At 40.3% G+C, this 17335-nt stretch overlaps 1 protein-coding gene across 6 annotated transcripts in view; it reads right to left on the reverse strand.

Moving 5' to 3' along the window:
* Nucleotides 1–17335, reverse strand: part of ARHGAP6 (Rho GTPase activating protein 6) — a 182239-nt gene that overhangs the window by 29000 nt on the left and 135904 nt on the right. For 5 of the 6 annotated variants that reach the window (XM_081197002.1, XM_081197005.1, XM_081197004.1 and 2 more), the window contains exons 2-3: nucleotides 14112–14271; nucleotides 1278–1361 (exon numbers count right to left, since the gene is read on the reverse strand). In XM_081197002.1, coding sequence (XP_081053128.1) covers nucleotides 1278–1361; nucleotides 14112–14250 — 223 coding nt within the window. In that variant the 5' untranslated portion in view covers nucleotides 14251–14271. The remainder of the gene's footprint in view (nucleotides 1–1277; nucleotides 1362–14111; nucleotides 14272–17335) is intronic. The other variant, XM_081197003.1, reaches the window with a different exon arrangement.

Here is a 17335-nt window from a genome sequence, read left to right on the forward strand (position 1 = left end):
AATTCAAACACAGAACAAATGGAAGCAGGTGCTGAAGATTCACCTCACCTAGGAACACCATTTGATCCATGGCCAGACCTGAAGAAACATATTTTTTCAACTTAAAATAATAATAATATTGCCCTCAACTCACTTTAGAAATGCAGCTGTACCGAGAGTCTCACGGCTAACCAATGCAAAGTTAATTAAGTTAGATTCATACTGGAACCAGCAGAACTGCAGCAGCCCATTAATAACTCGTTTCATTGTTAGGCTGTGAAATCTTCTCCTTAGCTATAATGAAAGTACGACGTAAGATTCGCCACTCTCAAAATACAATGCCAACTGGCTTTAAGCATAGAGGATGAATGCTCGGATGAAGATAAAATGGAAATTGGATTTTTATTATTTTTCTCCAAGTGCTGGAAATGGCTTGTCCGGCTTTCAGAAAACAGGATTTAGCAGCGGGGGGTGCAGAAATGTTACTTCACCTTACTTCTTTTGTCTGTGAGATTTCCAAATGGAACATTGCTGTTTTGATACAATCTTATGGCTTAAATGCCTTTAAGTATTTCTGTAGTCGCTTGCTTGCTTGCTTGCTTTAAGGGGGCAATCCTAACCTTGGTCTCTACTGAGAGGGGAGCAGGAAGGCTAGCACAGGCCAAATACCAGAATGGGATCCACTGGAACCCAGGTCATCTCAGCCCCTCCTGACCCTCAGTATGCTTTGTTTTGGTGCTTTCTGCTGGCAGGGATCCCGCCACCAACACTTCCAGCCACCTATTTGGCTGGGAGAAGGTAAAAGTTTATGCCGGAGTGATAATGGTATCACTCCACAGGTGGCACCTAGTCAGAGGCAGGGCAGAACAATATTTCTGCTCATTCTAGCCCCTGCCCTTAATAATAATAATAATTAATAATAATAAATTTATTTGTACCACATCCATCTGACTGGGTTTTCCCAGCCACTCTGGGCAGCCTCCAACATATATAAAAACATAATAAAACATTAAACCTTAAAAACATTCAACTGACACACAAGGGGGTTTGGACTGCTCTGCCCATGAATCACATCAAAAGCACAGGAGCAACAGCCATGTTAATGAAGTTCAAGTTTCTCTGTAAATAGAATATTTATGTCATAGTTTTTAAAATATATATATAATGCATCTCCTTAAAGTGAGGGTTTCTTTAAAGAAAAACTGTCCACCCGAAAACAAGTAAATAAATACGTTTTGCAAAAAAATTATTTTAACCGTGACTGCATTTTTGTAATGCACCAAGTATTCAATACATACGTTTTACTGTACCTTTATCTTTGTTTTTTTCCTTTCCAAGGGAATCCAGTTTCTTTCGTAATGATTTCTTCCTCTTTTGTCCATCTACAAATAAAAACATTTGTTATGTTTTAAGGAGAGGAAAAAGTGCTAAGATAAAAGAATGTAGCAGAACTGATATTGAACAATAACTATTCCCCCACGACAAGAGCATATAGATTTTCTTTTATTAAATAAACCCCACACCATCCAAATGAGGTCTTGCCTACAAACCCTTCACCTGATTATAATACCAAAGGGCATGGATACTTACTTCTAGAAGAGTTAATATAATATTACAGTTCTTAAAGAAGAATGAATCTTTGCCTAGGAAAATACATGTGTGGAGTGCTATTTTGCTACACCTTTTGAGAAACTGATTTTGTGTGTGTGTGTGTGTGTGTGTGTGTGTGTGTGTGTGTGTGTGTGTGTATACACCCATGTACCTGAAGATTGGGTCAATCAGGCGAATGTCTTTTTTATTTCAAATATTTATATGCCACTAAATACTCAGAATTTCTAAGTGCTGTACATAAAATGCTTTTTTAAAGATAAGAAAAATTGAAATTAATCCTAAAAATAGAAAACTATGTTAACATGCCTGCTGAAATATATCTAGCCCGGATCTTTAATCCATCTAAAGGTTATACTTATTATATGCTCACAGCAATGAAATCTTTACAAGGTGTTTCAAAGGGCAAACACAGGAAAGCAATTTATCAGGGACCAAAGATTTAAAGCACTCGTTGGTAAAGTTCATGGTAAGAATGGTATCTTTCACCAAAATACTTTCTTATCTTTTGCACAGCTGAATTTTCATTGACTTTGGGGGGTGGACAACCAATGTGTCTACTCCACTAGCTCCTCGAGGTTTCCACAGAGTCCCTCACTACCTTCTGAAGAAGCACTTGGGGGTCATTCCACATCAATTCAAAGCAAAAAACAAGGGTTTCGCCACCCACCGTCTAGGATTTTGATGAAACTTGGTGTACACCCTTCCCTTATGGTTGAAAGAAACCCCCTTAAATTTTTCCCCTCTATCTCAAACGGTTTTAATTTTATAGCACTTCAAAGTTTCATGACATCTGTGTTTCTGTCCCTCTTGAGATCCTTGGCCTTGTATGCATTGAACTGATGTAGAATGACCCTTGGGAGAGCTTTGCAACCCTCAAGAGCATGGCCTTCCTTTTCATACTCAGATCAAAGCAGCATCACGTGTTGCCATACAGCATGATGCTGTGTGGCAGGGCACTGCACGACAAATCTCCCTCCTACCTGCACGTAGCTCAACTGGCCAAACCAAACATGATTACACGGTTGGGGAGGGCCATGCCCAATCATGCCCCTGAAAGATACTCCAAGAGAATCCTGCTCTCATTGTTGTAGCCTTTCAAGCCTTGAGGACTGGATGTTGGCAGATCATTAACAAAACATATATGCATATTCCAAACCCTGGCTGGTAAAAATCATGGTTTAATTGCTACTCACACCAGAAGATAGGTAGCGGCCGCAGTCAAATCACCGACCCAGCCTGGAGTGCAAATTGGCCTGTGATGACAGTAGGTTTGGCTCAGCCATGCTTCCTGACCCTGCTGGTTTTTGCCCTGGCTGGCATGAGCAACAGGATTGCAGATGCAGTGGTGGTACTGCGGCTTTGTTAAGCCCTCCCTGATGCTCCCAAATCAGGGATTCGATTGCAGCGTCAAGAAATAACAACAGGTCATATGCAAAATCTCTGATGTTATGTCAGAGAATGTGAATTCATCTTCCGGTCATTATGAGAAGACCATCAAACAAGCTTCCATTTCAAAGCAGGAAACTAAAAATGGGCAGAACTTTACAGCTCTATCTAATTATGAAAAGCTGTAACCGAAACAGTAATATAGTCTTTTTACCCAAATATTAGCGTATCTGGGAACCTTTCATGCCTGCCAAGGTGAAAAGAAGGGACAGGTTAACTTGATAGCAGTGGACTGGGCCAGCAAGGGCAGTGGGTAGGATCCAAGGTACTTCACACACTTTCTCTCCCACCAGCCCTCTTTCCCCTGCTGGGAAACCACAGAAACAGAGAATTGTAGAGTTGGAAGGTACCCCAAGGGCCATCTACTGGTAAGTCCACCCACCCTGCAATGCAGGAATACAGTTAAACCTTTCCTCAGCTGGTTAAATCTTGCCTCTCCTGTGATTCCCATGAGGACTGGCCCCATGATGCTATTACGCTTTTTTAAAAACTTAACAGCAACATGGGAGAGTAGGGGAATTTCCATCAGAATTGTGGGAAGCAGCGTGAAAGATTAAAACTTTCCTCTCCCTGTAGTGCGCCTTGTGCTGCTCAGCTGACTGGGGAACATCAGAGAGTAGTGAAAAAGGAACTGGACTGCAGAAAAACGTTGATCTTTCTCCGGAGCCCCCTTTCTTCGTGCTGCTTGGCTGATCAGTGGGAGGGAAGTTGTGGGTCACCTAAGATTAGGTAATGGGCCAGGAACAGCCCAGGGAGTACAAAATACAACTTCTGAACAAGAAATAGAATATACTGACTGGAAAATATGTGTACTGTCCAGAGAATGTACAAAATGTGGTCAAGACACGCATTCCTCAAGGCCTCTTGGAGATTTTACATAATGGCTGGAGAACATACAACATTGGGTTGGAAAATGCATATTTCCCAAGGCCTGTTGACTATTATGTCTATTAACTAGGAAATGTGCATAATTACTTCTTCATGGAAGGTGAATATGCATAATGACTAATCGCTATGCACATTAACTGCTCAATTTACATTCTTCTTAACGTGTGTGTGTGTGTGTGTGTGTGCATGTTAATATGAACATACTATTCCAGTCCTACAAGTGAAATGGACTGGGTGGGGGGGAGACATAGAGACAGAGAAAGAGTGAATACATATTCAAATGTGTAAAGTATCTGTTCACAAAATTAATAAATAATACGTTAGAAGTAACAAGCACATACAACTTTAAGCAGCAAACCTAATCCCCGTGAAATAAGTCACCATTAGCTCTCAAGTAAACATGTTTATTATAGCATCTATTGTCACCTAATAATAAGTTTCCACAGTTCTTTAAGATATTGTAAAGGAAGACTTGTGCAGCTCAGCTGACAAGTTTCTTCTTGCATCAGTGCAAGTCAATGGTCGGCTATCACTTCCTGGAGCATTTTTGTAAATTGTCTGCCATAAAACGGTATTTTACTTTCAACACATGTATTAGCACAATTCAGTCACTGAAACTAGGTGCCTGTTTTAACATGTCAGCTACCTTTCTAAAGTGTAGTAGACCTACAGCTTTTTTGTATAGTATACTGGATTAAATAATCCAGTAAATCTTATTGTTCCAATTTTATACTATTGTATAAGACAGTAACAAAGCTACACTAACTTAGATCAAGAGAATATTTAACTGTTTCAGTTTTTAGGTCTGGGCTGTACAACTTAAGACTGCAAGTGGAAGCTAGATGATCAAATGCTATCCATAGGAAACAAACAAACAAAAAACAAACAAACAAACTGAACTTCAAGTACCAAATATATCCAATGTTTTATTAACGACACACCTCAGATGGTGAAGAACACAAGAGCTGCCATGCGATGTCAGGCAGATGTTCATCAAACCTTAAATTATGAGCCCAACCCATTGTGAACCCGGAAAGTTCAAATGCAGGGCATGGTAGGAAGAATCGTGCCTTTGGGTTGCCCTCAGCATTTGATAAATGAAAGTGCATTTCCTGAGCACAGAGAGATTTCAACTCTATGGACACAACTGGGATTGAAGCTCATGTTTTCCTCCAAAACCAGTAAGGTAGAAAAGGGTTGTGCCAAACTCTTTCTCCTCTCACATGCTCACTTTCCACTGCAAACTTCCTCCTTTCCAGTTTAATTTCCCCTATATGAACAAGAAATCTAGTCTCTAAGGTATGCTAAGGGAAAGGTACTGCCTGGAAAAATAGAAGTCGGTAGTGTAGTAGTTAAGGATGTCCAAGGATGCCTACCACAACTCCGAAGAGAGGGGCAAACAGGGGGTTGAGAATCCCAAGTTCTGTAGTTCTGTCCCCAATGACATGGACAAATAGCCATTGGTGAACTTTTCCTTCTCTGATTAGACAAGGAGAGGGCTTAATGCACCAAAACATACCATGGAATATGATCAAGAATGTGCATGCTTTTAACTGATCAAATATTAACTAGGTACAAGCTACTGAAGTTCAGTATTGAAAAACTACGGTACCATAACGTTCCTGTTGCTTGGCAGCCGGGGCTGGCTGCCCACAAGTTTGCTTTTAAAATTCCATCTACTTTCTGCCACTCAATGTTTCAATTCTATATTTTTAATTGCAGAAAAGAGCTTTTCTTCTGGTTGCTTCAATTTAAGAGTTTCTGCTAGCTCCAACAGAATCAACGTTATGTTTGTTGAAAGCAAATGTTATCATTTAATTGAAACGTAATTCCTCCTCTTTGATCCATTTGCACTGACTGGGTTTTATCTGATTGAAAATTTGTACAAATATTCTACACGGCTTCATGTTCTGATAGCAATACAACACAGAAAAATCAATGCTTCTATTGTTCACTGAAATGGTTACTCTTCAAACATAGTTCCCCTGTATCTCCTGTTGTTTGCCAATTTGAAATACAGATAAAAGTTATCTCGAACATGGAATGGCCCAAAACACTTTTAAACCAGGCATATAACACAAAAAGGACAGGTTTATTGGGTTTGAAACTGATGCTTCACTCAGTATTGCTGTTACCCCCAGTGGCGTAGCGTGGGGGGTGCAGGGGGGCCGGCCACACCAGGTGCAACATCTGGGGGTTAGGGTTAGGGGGCGCAAATCCACGGGTTAGGGGGTGCAAATTACTTGCCTTGCCCCGGGTGCTGACAACCCACGCTATGCCACTGGTTACCCCTTCATCATAAATTCATATATAGGCATTTAAATATACACAGTTAACATGAAATCCACAAAACCTTCTTTAATACAGCTGCTTTCCAAAATCACTATGCAATTCCATTCCTAATAAAGATTATTATCCTCATGGAGAACCAGTAGAGAGATACTTAATCTCTGAACTAAAACTCAAAACATCATTATACTAGAAAAAAATATGCAAGGAAACTGGAACACAGAAAACTCTGAGTCTATTAAATAAATTACAAGTTTCTTTTTCTCGGTTTAACAACTAGTGACCTCGTGAAATTGCTATTTCAAATCAATTAAAAGGATTTCTGTTGAATATTAAAATATAATCAAAACTTTGGATGCTGGCTGAAGAGTTACAGGGTTCAGCAGAAGCCTTGCTAAGTGCACAGAATATCATATACACTGTCGATATGACAGACAGGCAACTGAATGCACCAGCTGAATTCCCTGGCAGCTGAACTATTCTGTTGGCAAATATAATCCAGCAGAACAGAGCTAAAACAGAGGAGGGTGCTATACTCCAGCCTTCTTGATATGGTGCCCTCCATATATTTTGGACTACAACTCCTATCAGCCCATGTTGGTTGGAGCTGATGGGAGATGTGGCCTGAGGCATAAGGATGGCACCATGTCAGGGAAGAAGGCTATAAACCTACAGTCTATGCATCCCCATTGATGGTGCAACTTTTACACCAGTCCCGGACTTGGTGGAGGGAATTTTACCGAAACCACCACCCAACCTGAGCACAGGTATAACTCAGCACATCACACATGAACATAAACCCAACACAAGGAGATCATAACTCATATGATAGGGCGTGTAGCACTGGGCTCTTTCTCTCTGGCTCTGTATTGTACATACTTAAAAGAGTTGCCAAGGGGAAACTTTGGTGATGGCAAAGGAACCACATTGCACAAAACAGTCTGATGTTATAATGCACATGGGAACTGCAGCACAGTGTTAAAGCCTCTCTGCCTAGAATAAAATTTTCTGTATTGGGGAAATATTAAAGGTAAATAAAAAGAAGAGAAGCAGACTTCGTATTTATTTCAGATTTTATAAATGAAAATGAAGGGAAATCTAATTCTGAATGGATTTTCTCTTTCTTTTCCAATTTTTCTTTCCGTTCTTTTAATTTCTCAACCAAGGACCTTGGAGGATTTATAGAATGACAGAATGGTAATTCACAAGCTTAAACACAAGGTAAGCATAGCTAAACCTTGCACACATCCTGTGAGAATTTCCTCTCCCCTTTGATAATGAGAAAAGAAACTGCATTTAACAATTAACTGATGCAAAATGGGTGAAAAAAATATGGAAGAAATCTTCAACACAGTGCTATCAAGCAAGTATGTGGGAAGAATGGGTGTACACAACCTAGGCTGACAAGTCCTAAATGTAAAAAGTGGCTATGTCAAGAAAAAGACCTGCTATTCTATGCCAATTTAACTCTTTTTCTATGCCATAAAAGTATCAAAACAAGCAAACTATTGACAGGCCATAACCTTCTATGTTTTCCCCAACTCCAGGCTCTGGGATTGAATCACAGATCCTTGGCACAAAGCCATGCTGCTAGAGCCCTACAGCTTTGCTGCAGAACACTGGCCCATTTTAGGGTGCCTTTCTCTGCCTTCCAACCCCTAATCCCTATCCCATCATTTTATAATGAGAGGAAGCAATTAATGAGAAATATAGCTTAAATTAAATCAGAGGTAAAGTCTCGAAAATGTTTCACAGGGACCAAATCTTTTTTTGCAATTTTCTTAACAATCTTTTTTTGTGCTTAGATATGGTGAAATGAAGGGATGCGAGTGGTGCTGTGGGTTAAACCACAGAGCCTAGGACTTGCCGATCAGAAGGTCGGCGGTTCAAATCCCCGTGATGGGGTGAGCTCCGGTTGCTCAGTCCCAGCTCCTGCCAACCTAGCAGTTTGAAAGCATGTCAAAGTGCAAGTAGATAAATAGGTACCGCTCCGGCGGGAAGGTAAACGGCGTTTCCGTGCGCTGCTCTGGTTCGCCAGAAGTGGCTTAGTCATGCTGGCCACATGACCCGGAAGCTGTATGCCGGCTCCCTCGGCTAGTAAAGCGAGATGAGCACCACAACCCCAGAGTCGGCCACGACTGGACCTAATGGTCAAGGGTCCCTTTACCTTTACTATGGTGAAATGAAGGTGCCTGACAACAAATGATTTATTGCTGTTGCTCTCCAAAACTAAAATAATATCTAAGCATTGGAATCAAGTGGATGGAAATGGGAGTGGAGGGCTGCGGGATCCATTCCACAGCCAAGTGGTATGTTTGGCACTAGGAGCTATTTGGCGAACCTATTATGGACAGGGTTATAGGATTAATCATTAATTTGTGTTCACATATAATCACCATCTGAAACAAATCTTAAAAGATAGTGGTTGAAGGTGTGGTGCATTTCAAAAATGTAGGCACTCTTGTGTGCTTTAGGATGCAAGGTCACTGCATATGATTTCATAGCGTGTCATATCCTGCATACTGGGCTGAAGCCAAATTAGATGTGCAAATAATTAGATGTGCAAATAATTATGAGATTTTAAAAGTGGATAAATGTGTAATTACTTACAGTTTTGTTCTAGTTTGAGACATTAGGAAATAATGACTAAAGTATTCTTTACCAACCTCAAAAACCAGAATTATTCTCTTAAAAATAAAATTAAACAATAGGATTATGAACTGCTTAATATAAGCCTGAAGAGCTGCAGCAGCCATTGCATGGTACACTGACAGAATATTTTTTGTAACATTGTCAGAATCAGTCCCAATTGCAATGTATAAACAGACAAAAGACAACAGGAAATTCCAATAGCTTCAGCCAATAAATTCCATTGAGTTTTCCCAGTTAAAGAGTGTGTTTTTTTCAAGTGAACTAACACGAACCTTGGTTGCGCAAGGAATTCATAAATTCCCCACTCCTCAGTCAAAAGGTAAGTTACTCTTCTGCTCCTAACTTTCTTTAGGAAATTATATACCAAGAAATACAACAACTGCAGTATTAAAGCAAGACATTTTTTTCCTAATCTTTCTACCTACTTATTAGTGTAAGTGCAGAAACTCTGGAAAAAAATAAAATAAAACTGCCAATATCATAATGCCAGCCTAGGGTGCAACGGCATTTGGAATACTGTCTACAGTTCTGGTATTCTCACCTCAAAAACAATATTGTAGAATTGAAACAGGTTCAAGAAAAGGGCCACCAAAATGATCAAAGGGGTGGAGCAATTCCCCTATGAAGAACGGTTGCAGCGTTTGGGACATTTTAGTTTAGAGAAAAGGCAAGTAAGAAGTTTATAAACTTAAGCACTGCGTGGAGAAAGCAAACAAAGAAAGTTTTTTTCTCTCATAACACTGGAATTTGTGGATGTCGTTGGAAGATTCATGTCAGATCAAAGAGAGTACAGTGGTACCTCGGGTTATCAGGTTGAATACGCTTCAGGTTACAGACTCCACTAACCCAGAAATAGTGCTTCAGGTTAAGAACTTTGCTTCAGGATGAGAACAGAAATCGGGCTCCGGCAGTGCGGCAGCAGCAGGAGGCCCCAATAGCTAAAGTGGTGCTTCAGGTTAAGCACAGTTTCAGGTTAAGAACGGACCTCCGGAACGAATTAAGTACTTAACCAGAGGTACCACTGTCCTTCTTCACATGGTCCTTAGTCAAACTATGGAACTCCTCCCCCAGGAGGCAGTGAAAGCCACCACCTTGTATGGCTTTAAAAGAAGATTAGATAAATTCATGGAGGAGCGAGTGATCAATGGCTACTAGCCATGATGGCTGTGCTCTATAGCCACAGCTGAAGGCAGCAATGCTTCAGAATGCCAGCTGCTGGAAACCACGGGGGGTAAGCGTGATCTTGTGCTCATGTTCTCCTCCCTGGTTTCCCACAGGCATCTGGTTGGCCACTGTGAGAAGAGGATGCTGGACTAGATAGGGCATTGGCCTGATTTAGCAGGAGCATCCTATGTTCATTCAGATTAGTTAGACCATACTTTTAGGCCTATCTTGAGTTCCAGATTCAACATTCAGATAAAAACCATCCCATAATGACTACACATTTCAAAACGTGATGTTACTTAGGGCATAATATTTTGAGCATATTATATTCTGCAGAGCTACAGAGTTTTAGAGTTCTGCTCTAAATATTTCCTGGTATCTAAAAGAGATGGATGACTGAGTTTAAAAAGCCCCCATGGAAATAAACCGTGTTGGGTATTTCCAGTGACTCTCCAATACTCTATTCTTGGACAGGGTTTTTTTAGTGCATGGTAGCCAGTCTATCTGGGGTGAGTGGAATATCAAGATCAAAGGGGTATCAATATCCAGTATCAACAATGGGCCAGATAAGAGTGAACAAATTGAAACTTAAAGTCGAAACAAGATAGGTGGTCAGAAGATAGTGAGTTTTCCTTCATATATCCTGCTGCAAATTCATTATTTGCTGCTGCTTTTGTTTTCCTTAAGGTAAACTTCTCAAGGTCGAAGTTCTCTCTGGTTTGCATATTTCTTAATCTTTCCAAACAAAACTATTCTATAGGAAGGTTACAAAGGTTTATGGATTCCATTCTACAAAATGTGAAGGATGTTTTGCTTACAAATAAATCATAACCAGATGAAAGTATTTAACATCAAATAAGGAAGATATACTTTGGGGTGGGAGTAAAAATAAGGAAGCAGCAAAAACAAATCCCTCCTAAATCTCCTACATCCAATACTCTTATTAACATTTATAATGCTTATAACCCTCAGAAGAGTTTCATTTGAATAGTCTCATATTTGAATTTATAGATGGAATCTGGGGGTTGTTTACGATTTATTACATCAGTCCCACACTGAAGCACATACTAACACTTACGTGTGGTTTAAACAGATTTTATACATGTAAATAGTTCTATCAATGTTCAATTGTATTTTAATGATTTTTCTTTGTTTCTAGCGGTTCTTGTTTTTATCTGTAATGACTTTGTATTTGCAGGGATACAACCAGATTAAATAAATCTTAGTCAACTCATTGACTAAATCGTATGATTATATCCACCAATTACATTTGCATACGTTTCAAATGGGTATGAAGCTGTAAGTATATTCTCCTAATTTTCAGATGATGCACGTATGTGCAATAGCATAGCAAGTACCATCATAAAAGAGACATCTCCCATTTTATCTCACTTATGAGGCAATGACTCATGTTTGCATTGTTGTGGGCTGTCTATTAGTTCCAAACAGCAAAGGAGCCCTTTAGATAGCCATTTATTTAGCTTATTTGACGCATGGTCACTTTTGCAAACCAAGAGAGAACTTAAGAGGATTAAGGTCTGGGAGGTGAAACTGCTTTGTTTCTCATTCTAATTCACTCCAAGATACCAGATAGGCAGTGTTCATTACTATGGAAGAAAAACAAATATAAGCTTTCTGCATTTGACTGTGGGAAGAAGATTCAAATGACTAGGAACCACATGTGGCGGATTTAAGAGACTGCAGAGATCGCTCTTATGGGAACAATCATGTACAACTACCAATGTCACTGCAAAACACACACATGTACACATAGGAACAGGAGGGAGCCACAGCAACAAATAAAAGACTCAAAAGGGGAAAACGAACTTGAAAAAAGGGCCAGCTGTTATTATTTATTTTAGCTCACTGCATATTTTAGAACTTAAGTTCTACCTTTAGAAGCAATCTTGGACCTTCTCACACAAAAGCTGCTGCCTATTGTACCACCATTCATTGCAATCTCAGTGTCAACCATTACCATCTGCAGGGCTGCAGCAGCAAAGTGTGAATTGAAGAAGTTGCGTAAAAAGCTCTCTGTGAGAGTTATATTTAAAGTAGCCATCACACTGATTGTTTGAATACATTCTTCCACAAGAAATCAAGTTGTTGCAGAACCCTTTGTTTATCTAGTAATGTTTGAGGGCCGATTCAGATATCCTATCTACTCCCTATCTTGGTTTACATCTGTGTAGAAAAAAATGTGTACTCCTGCCATATAGTGTACATGTCTATTATGCCTTGTATATTTGGGAACTGAGGCACCATATGCTAATTGGTGCTAAAATTTGGAAACATAATTCACGGACATTTACTCTGAACCTTTCCACTTTTGTACAAAAACGCAGATACATTAACACCATTGTGAATGGCTAAATACAAGGGACCAATGGCAAGTAACGACCAAAAAAAAAGTAAAAACCATAGTCACACTGAATGAAGATGACAAATAGGTAATTAAACACAACAAAGAGCAATATAAACAGAGGTCCAAAATCCCAACCCCACCCCCTGCCAAAACAAACACAAGGCAGAAAGCACATTGCCATTTTTTTCATAGCTGAGCAGTAACATACTGGGCACAAAACCAAACACAGAAGAATAAAGGTTCTGAATGTTAAATTGTTTCTTGCTCCGTTTGGACACAATTTACTCCAAGACTATGCTTTTTATCTATGAAAAGTTCAGCACAGGCCAGTCAATCAAAACTAGTCAACTAGCTAGTCAAGTACAGTAAAAGAAAAGAAAAGAAAAGAAAAGAAAAGAAAGAAAGAAAGAAAGAAAGAAAGAAAGAAAGAAAGAAAGAAAGAAAGAAAAGAAAAAGCATTGATAAGTTCAATATTTTATAACAAGGCCCAGAAGCCAGAATGAAAAGGAAGGATTAAACTAAGTGCCCCTTGTTATCGTGAGGATCTTTACATATTTCCAGTTTGCTTGCAGGTTATGGCAAGCAGTAAAATGATCCATCCAAATCTCCAAAGTGGCAATTTCTTAAATTAGTTTACTTTGGGCATGGCAACTTTAAAGTAGAAGAAGACCATAGAAACTATTGAAATCCATAATGAGGCATATAAATGGTTCTGACTCATAACACAGCTATTCTCTGACCTTTACAAGATCCTTAAAGCAACATTAGTAGATGCTACATTTTCCCAAATAAAACTTAATTGCATTATGTTCTCTTGCATCTGAATTGTTCTAGCTTTTCCCAGTTAAAAAGCCTAATGCTTGAATAATGCTGCAGTCTGTAGTATAGATGAGAGATAAGCAGTCCACTCAATTTTTTCCCTCCCAAGTTCAGTCTGAACAATATGCATAGATAGGCATCTAAACATAAGCAGAGCCCTGTTGGATCAGACAGATATTCTAGTGGCACCAGCATCCTATTTATAGTGGTTAGCCAGTTGCTTTCAATGGGTCCACAGGCAAATAATGTAAATAACAGCTACCCCATTATTATCACTAGTAAAATCCTGTTTGTGGGTTCCCAGGCTCCTCAGCTGCCTTGGTTATTAAAAAAATAAAATAAAAAGGATAAAAAAGATCACTGCTAAGTACCAGCATTGACCCAGGCACAGCCTAAAGAAAGCAACATTTTGTAATTTTTCTTCTTCATAAATATTTTGCATATAAGAAGCCCTTGAAAATGAGATTGTTTTTATTATCCTCCCTAGTAAGTCAGACCTAAATATCTAAAAACAACAAATATTTTTAATTCACCAGTTCATATAGCAATTTTAAAGGCTGCTCAGGAGTAGCACAGAGCCTTTAGGTAATTCTAAAATCAGGGCCATCAGTGAGCAACTAGTTTCCCTCATGGGGGCAGTGGCAAAATATGTGATTGTGTTATCAACAATATTGGTATTTTAACTGTTTGGGGAATACAATCCCTGAAGAGAACATTTATGTAATATATATTGAGACCGCATTCAACCACTTAAAAACAACAGCCAAAAACTAATTTCATAGAAAGAAATATTTTTTCCCTTAATATATACTTCAAATGGAAATAACAGTTTGCAATGTACCAGACAGGGCCGACCATTTCAGCACTGTCCTCAGGAGACTTCAGGATCACATCTCACCTTTGGGAATCGTTATCTGACATCCTAGGTCACAGTCCTGCTGCAACTGATAAAAGGCCACTTCCTGTAACCGGGCACGCTCCAATTCAGATAGACTTTGAACAGGAACAGACTTCAGCCGAACACTGCGCCCTGACATGCTGTTCCAAGTGAAGTCACCCTGCAGGAAATCAAGTGGAAAAGTATGAAGGGTCATATGGATAATCAACAGTTCACTGAAAATGCCACTCAGCCCTTTATCCCATAACTAAACATTTAACTTACGCTTTATTAAACACCCACAGTCACCATGGCACATTCCATAATTTTTCCAGAAGGGAGTTCTAAAGTTGTTTTAACATTATTGGTTGGAAAAGGACAGCTATCTGGCTTAACCGGTGACATACAAAGCCTGTGGAGGGCTCTTTATTGAACCTCTACCACTGCAATTCCCACCAAGGATTGTGTGCATGGCAGTAGCATGTCTTCATTTATTCAAGTTGAAGAACATGTACTGTATTGGCCTGAATATAAGTCGCACCTTTAAAATTGGAGGGGGGGGAATAGGTAAAAGACCCCTGACCATTGGGTCTAGTCATGGCCGACTCTGGGGTTGCAGCGCTCATCTCGCTTTATTGGCCGAGGGAGCCGGCATACAGCTTCCAGGTCATGTGGCCAGCATGACTAAGCTGCTTCTGGCGAACCAGCGCTGCGCACGGAAATGCTGTTTACCTTCCCGCCAGAGCGGTACCTATTTATCTACTTGCACTTTGAGGTGCTTTTGAACTGCTAGGTTGGCAGGAGCTGGGACCGAGCAATGGGAGCTCACTCTGTTGCGGGGATTCAAACCGCCGACCTTCTGATCGGCAAGTCCTTGGCTCTGTGGTTTAACCCACAGCACCAGAAATACCTGAATATAACCTGCTCCAATCCTTGCTGCTCCTGGCTGCAAACTGGGTGCGGGGAGAGTTGCGCTACATTGCCGGTAGCCTTTCCCCTTCCCCACTCTCTCTCTTCCCAGCCTTGGCGGAGAGGACGGAGGACTACGCGCGGGGTGGGCGCCACTTTGCTGCGCTCCTGGCTGCATACCGTAAGGTCGGGAATCTAAGCCACACTTTTAACTTTTCACTGTCGGAATTTGGGGAAAAAGTGAGGCTTATATTCAGGCCAATACGGTAACTAAATGATGCCTTTTCATTTCTAATTTATTATACATGTAAATGAGTATTCTGAAATGTGAGGCATGTTACTTATTAACAGAGCCAAGGATATCAGAACAAGCAATAATAATTTACAATTTAGGGAATGGCCATAGCTTAATGATATAGTATCCACTTTGCATGCAAAAGTTCCCAATTTCAGTCCCCAGTAAGCAAACAGACTCCTGTCTGGAACCTTGAAGAGCTAGACCAGTGATGAAATAAATTTCAAAAGGACTTCATGGATTTCCACGTCACCATATACCAGAATATTTGCAGTGTAGAATATTCAGAAAGCAAAACAAGGCTGAAATCTGTCATGAACTTCCAACCATAAAGAGCTTTCCAATGAAAGCAAAAAGCATCCTATGTTTATACTGTTCAATGCAACACATATGTGTAAATCCATAAACATCTTCAAGCAAATGCCACAAACACATAAGCATGAACAATATTTGCATACGTGTTTTGTATGTTTTAAGTCACATTCCGCTGAAACTTTAATGAATATCTGGCACGCAGGTTCTAAAGAGTTGCACTTGTCTTCGGTATTATTCAACATTGTGACACTTAAAATGTCAGGTGTGGTTTGAAAGATATTGTTAAGTTGTGGGTGAAAATATCAGACGACACAGCGATTCTTCAAACAGCTCTTGTTTATTCACAGGCCAGAACTGAACTGAACTGAAGGGTTCAGCCAGCCTGCTTATATAGAGCTCCACTAGAATGCAACAGTAACCATTTTCTGTAACTATCCAATCACTAACGTCACTTTCAATCCCTTATTTGCATATGTAGACCTGAACTATCTACAGTATCCCCCTGCTGGCCCAGGGTGAGAACTTCAGTACATAATAGATATGCACCGTGATTCACTTATGAGCTGATTCAGCAAACCTAAACAAGAAGCATCCTATACATATCTACTTACCTCCGTGTCCTATTCAGTTACGTGGGCCTTACTCCCATATATATTAGTATAGGATTGCAGCCTTGTTGTTGTTGTTGTTGTTTAGTCGTTTAGTCGTGTCCGACTCTTCGTGACCCCATGGACCAGAACACGCCAGGCACCCCTGTCCTCCACTACCTCCCGCAGTTTGGTCAAACCCATGCTGGTAACCTCGAAAACACTATCCAACCATCTTGTCCTCTGTCGCCCCCTTCTCCTTGTGCCCTCCATCTTTCCCAGCATCAGTGTCTTCTCCAGGGAGTCTTCTCTTCTCATGAGGTGGCCAAAGTACTGGAGCCTCAGCTTCACGATCTGTCCTTCCAGTGAGCACTCAGGGCTGATTTCCTTAAGAATGGATGCGTTTGATCTTCTTGCAGTCCATGGGACTCTCAAGAGTCTTCTCCAGCACCATAATTCAAAAGCATCAATTCTTCGGCGATCAGCCTTCTTTATGGTCCAGCTCTCACTTCCATACATCACTACTGGGAAAACCATGGCTTTAACTATACGGACCTTTGTTGGCAAGGTGACATCTCTACTTCTCAAGATGCTGTCTAGGCCTGTCATTGCCCTTCTCCCAAGAAGCAGGCGTCTTTTAATTTCGTGGCTGCTGTCACCATCTGCAGTGATCATGGAGCCCAAGAAAGTAAAATCTCTCACTACCTCCATTTCTTCCCCTTCTATTTGCCAGGAGGTGATGGGACTAGTGGCCATGATCTTCGTTTTTTTGATGTTGAGCTTCAGACCATATTTTGCGCTCTCCTCTTTCACCCTCATTAAAAGGTTCTTTAATTCCTCCTCACTTTCTGCCATCAAGGTTGTGTCATCTGCATATCTGAGGTTGTTGATATTTCTTCCAGCAATCTTAATTCCAGCTTGGGATGCATCCAGCCCAGCCTTTCGCATTATGTATTCTGCATATAAATTAAATAAGCAGGGAGACAAAATACAGCCTTGTCGTACTCCTTTCCCAATTTTGAACCAATCAGTTGTTCCATATCCAGTTCTAACTGTAGCTTCTTGTCCCACATAGAGATTTCTCAGGAGACAGATGAGGTGATCAGGCACTCCCAATTCTTTAAGAACTTGCCATAGTT

The sequence above is a fragment of the Podarcis bocagei genome (assembly GCF_964188305.1).
Source record: "Podarcis bocagei genome assembly, chromosome: 6".
NCBI lineage: Eukaryota > Metazoa > Chordata > Lepidosauria > Squamata > Lacertidae > Podarcis > Podarcis bocagei.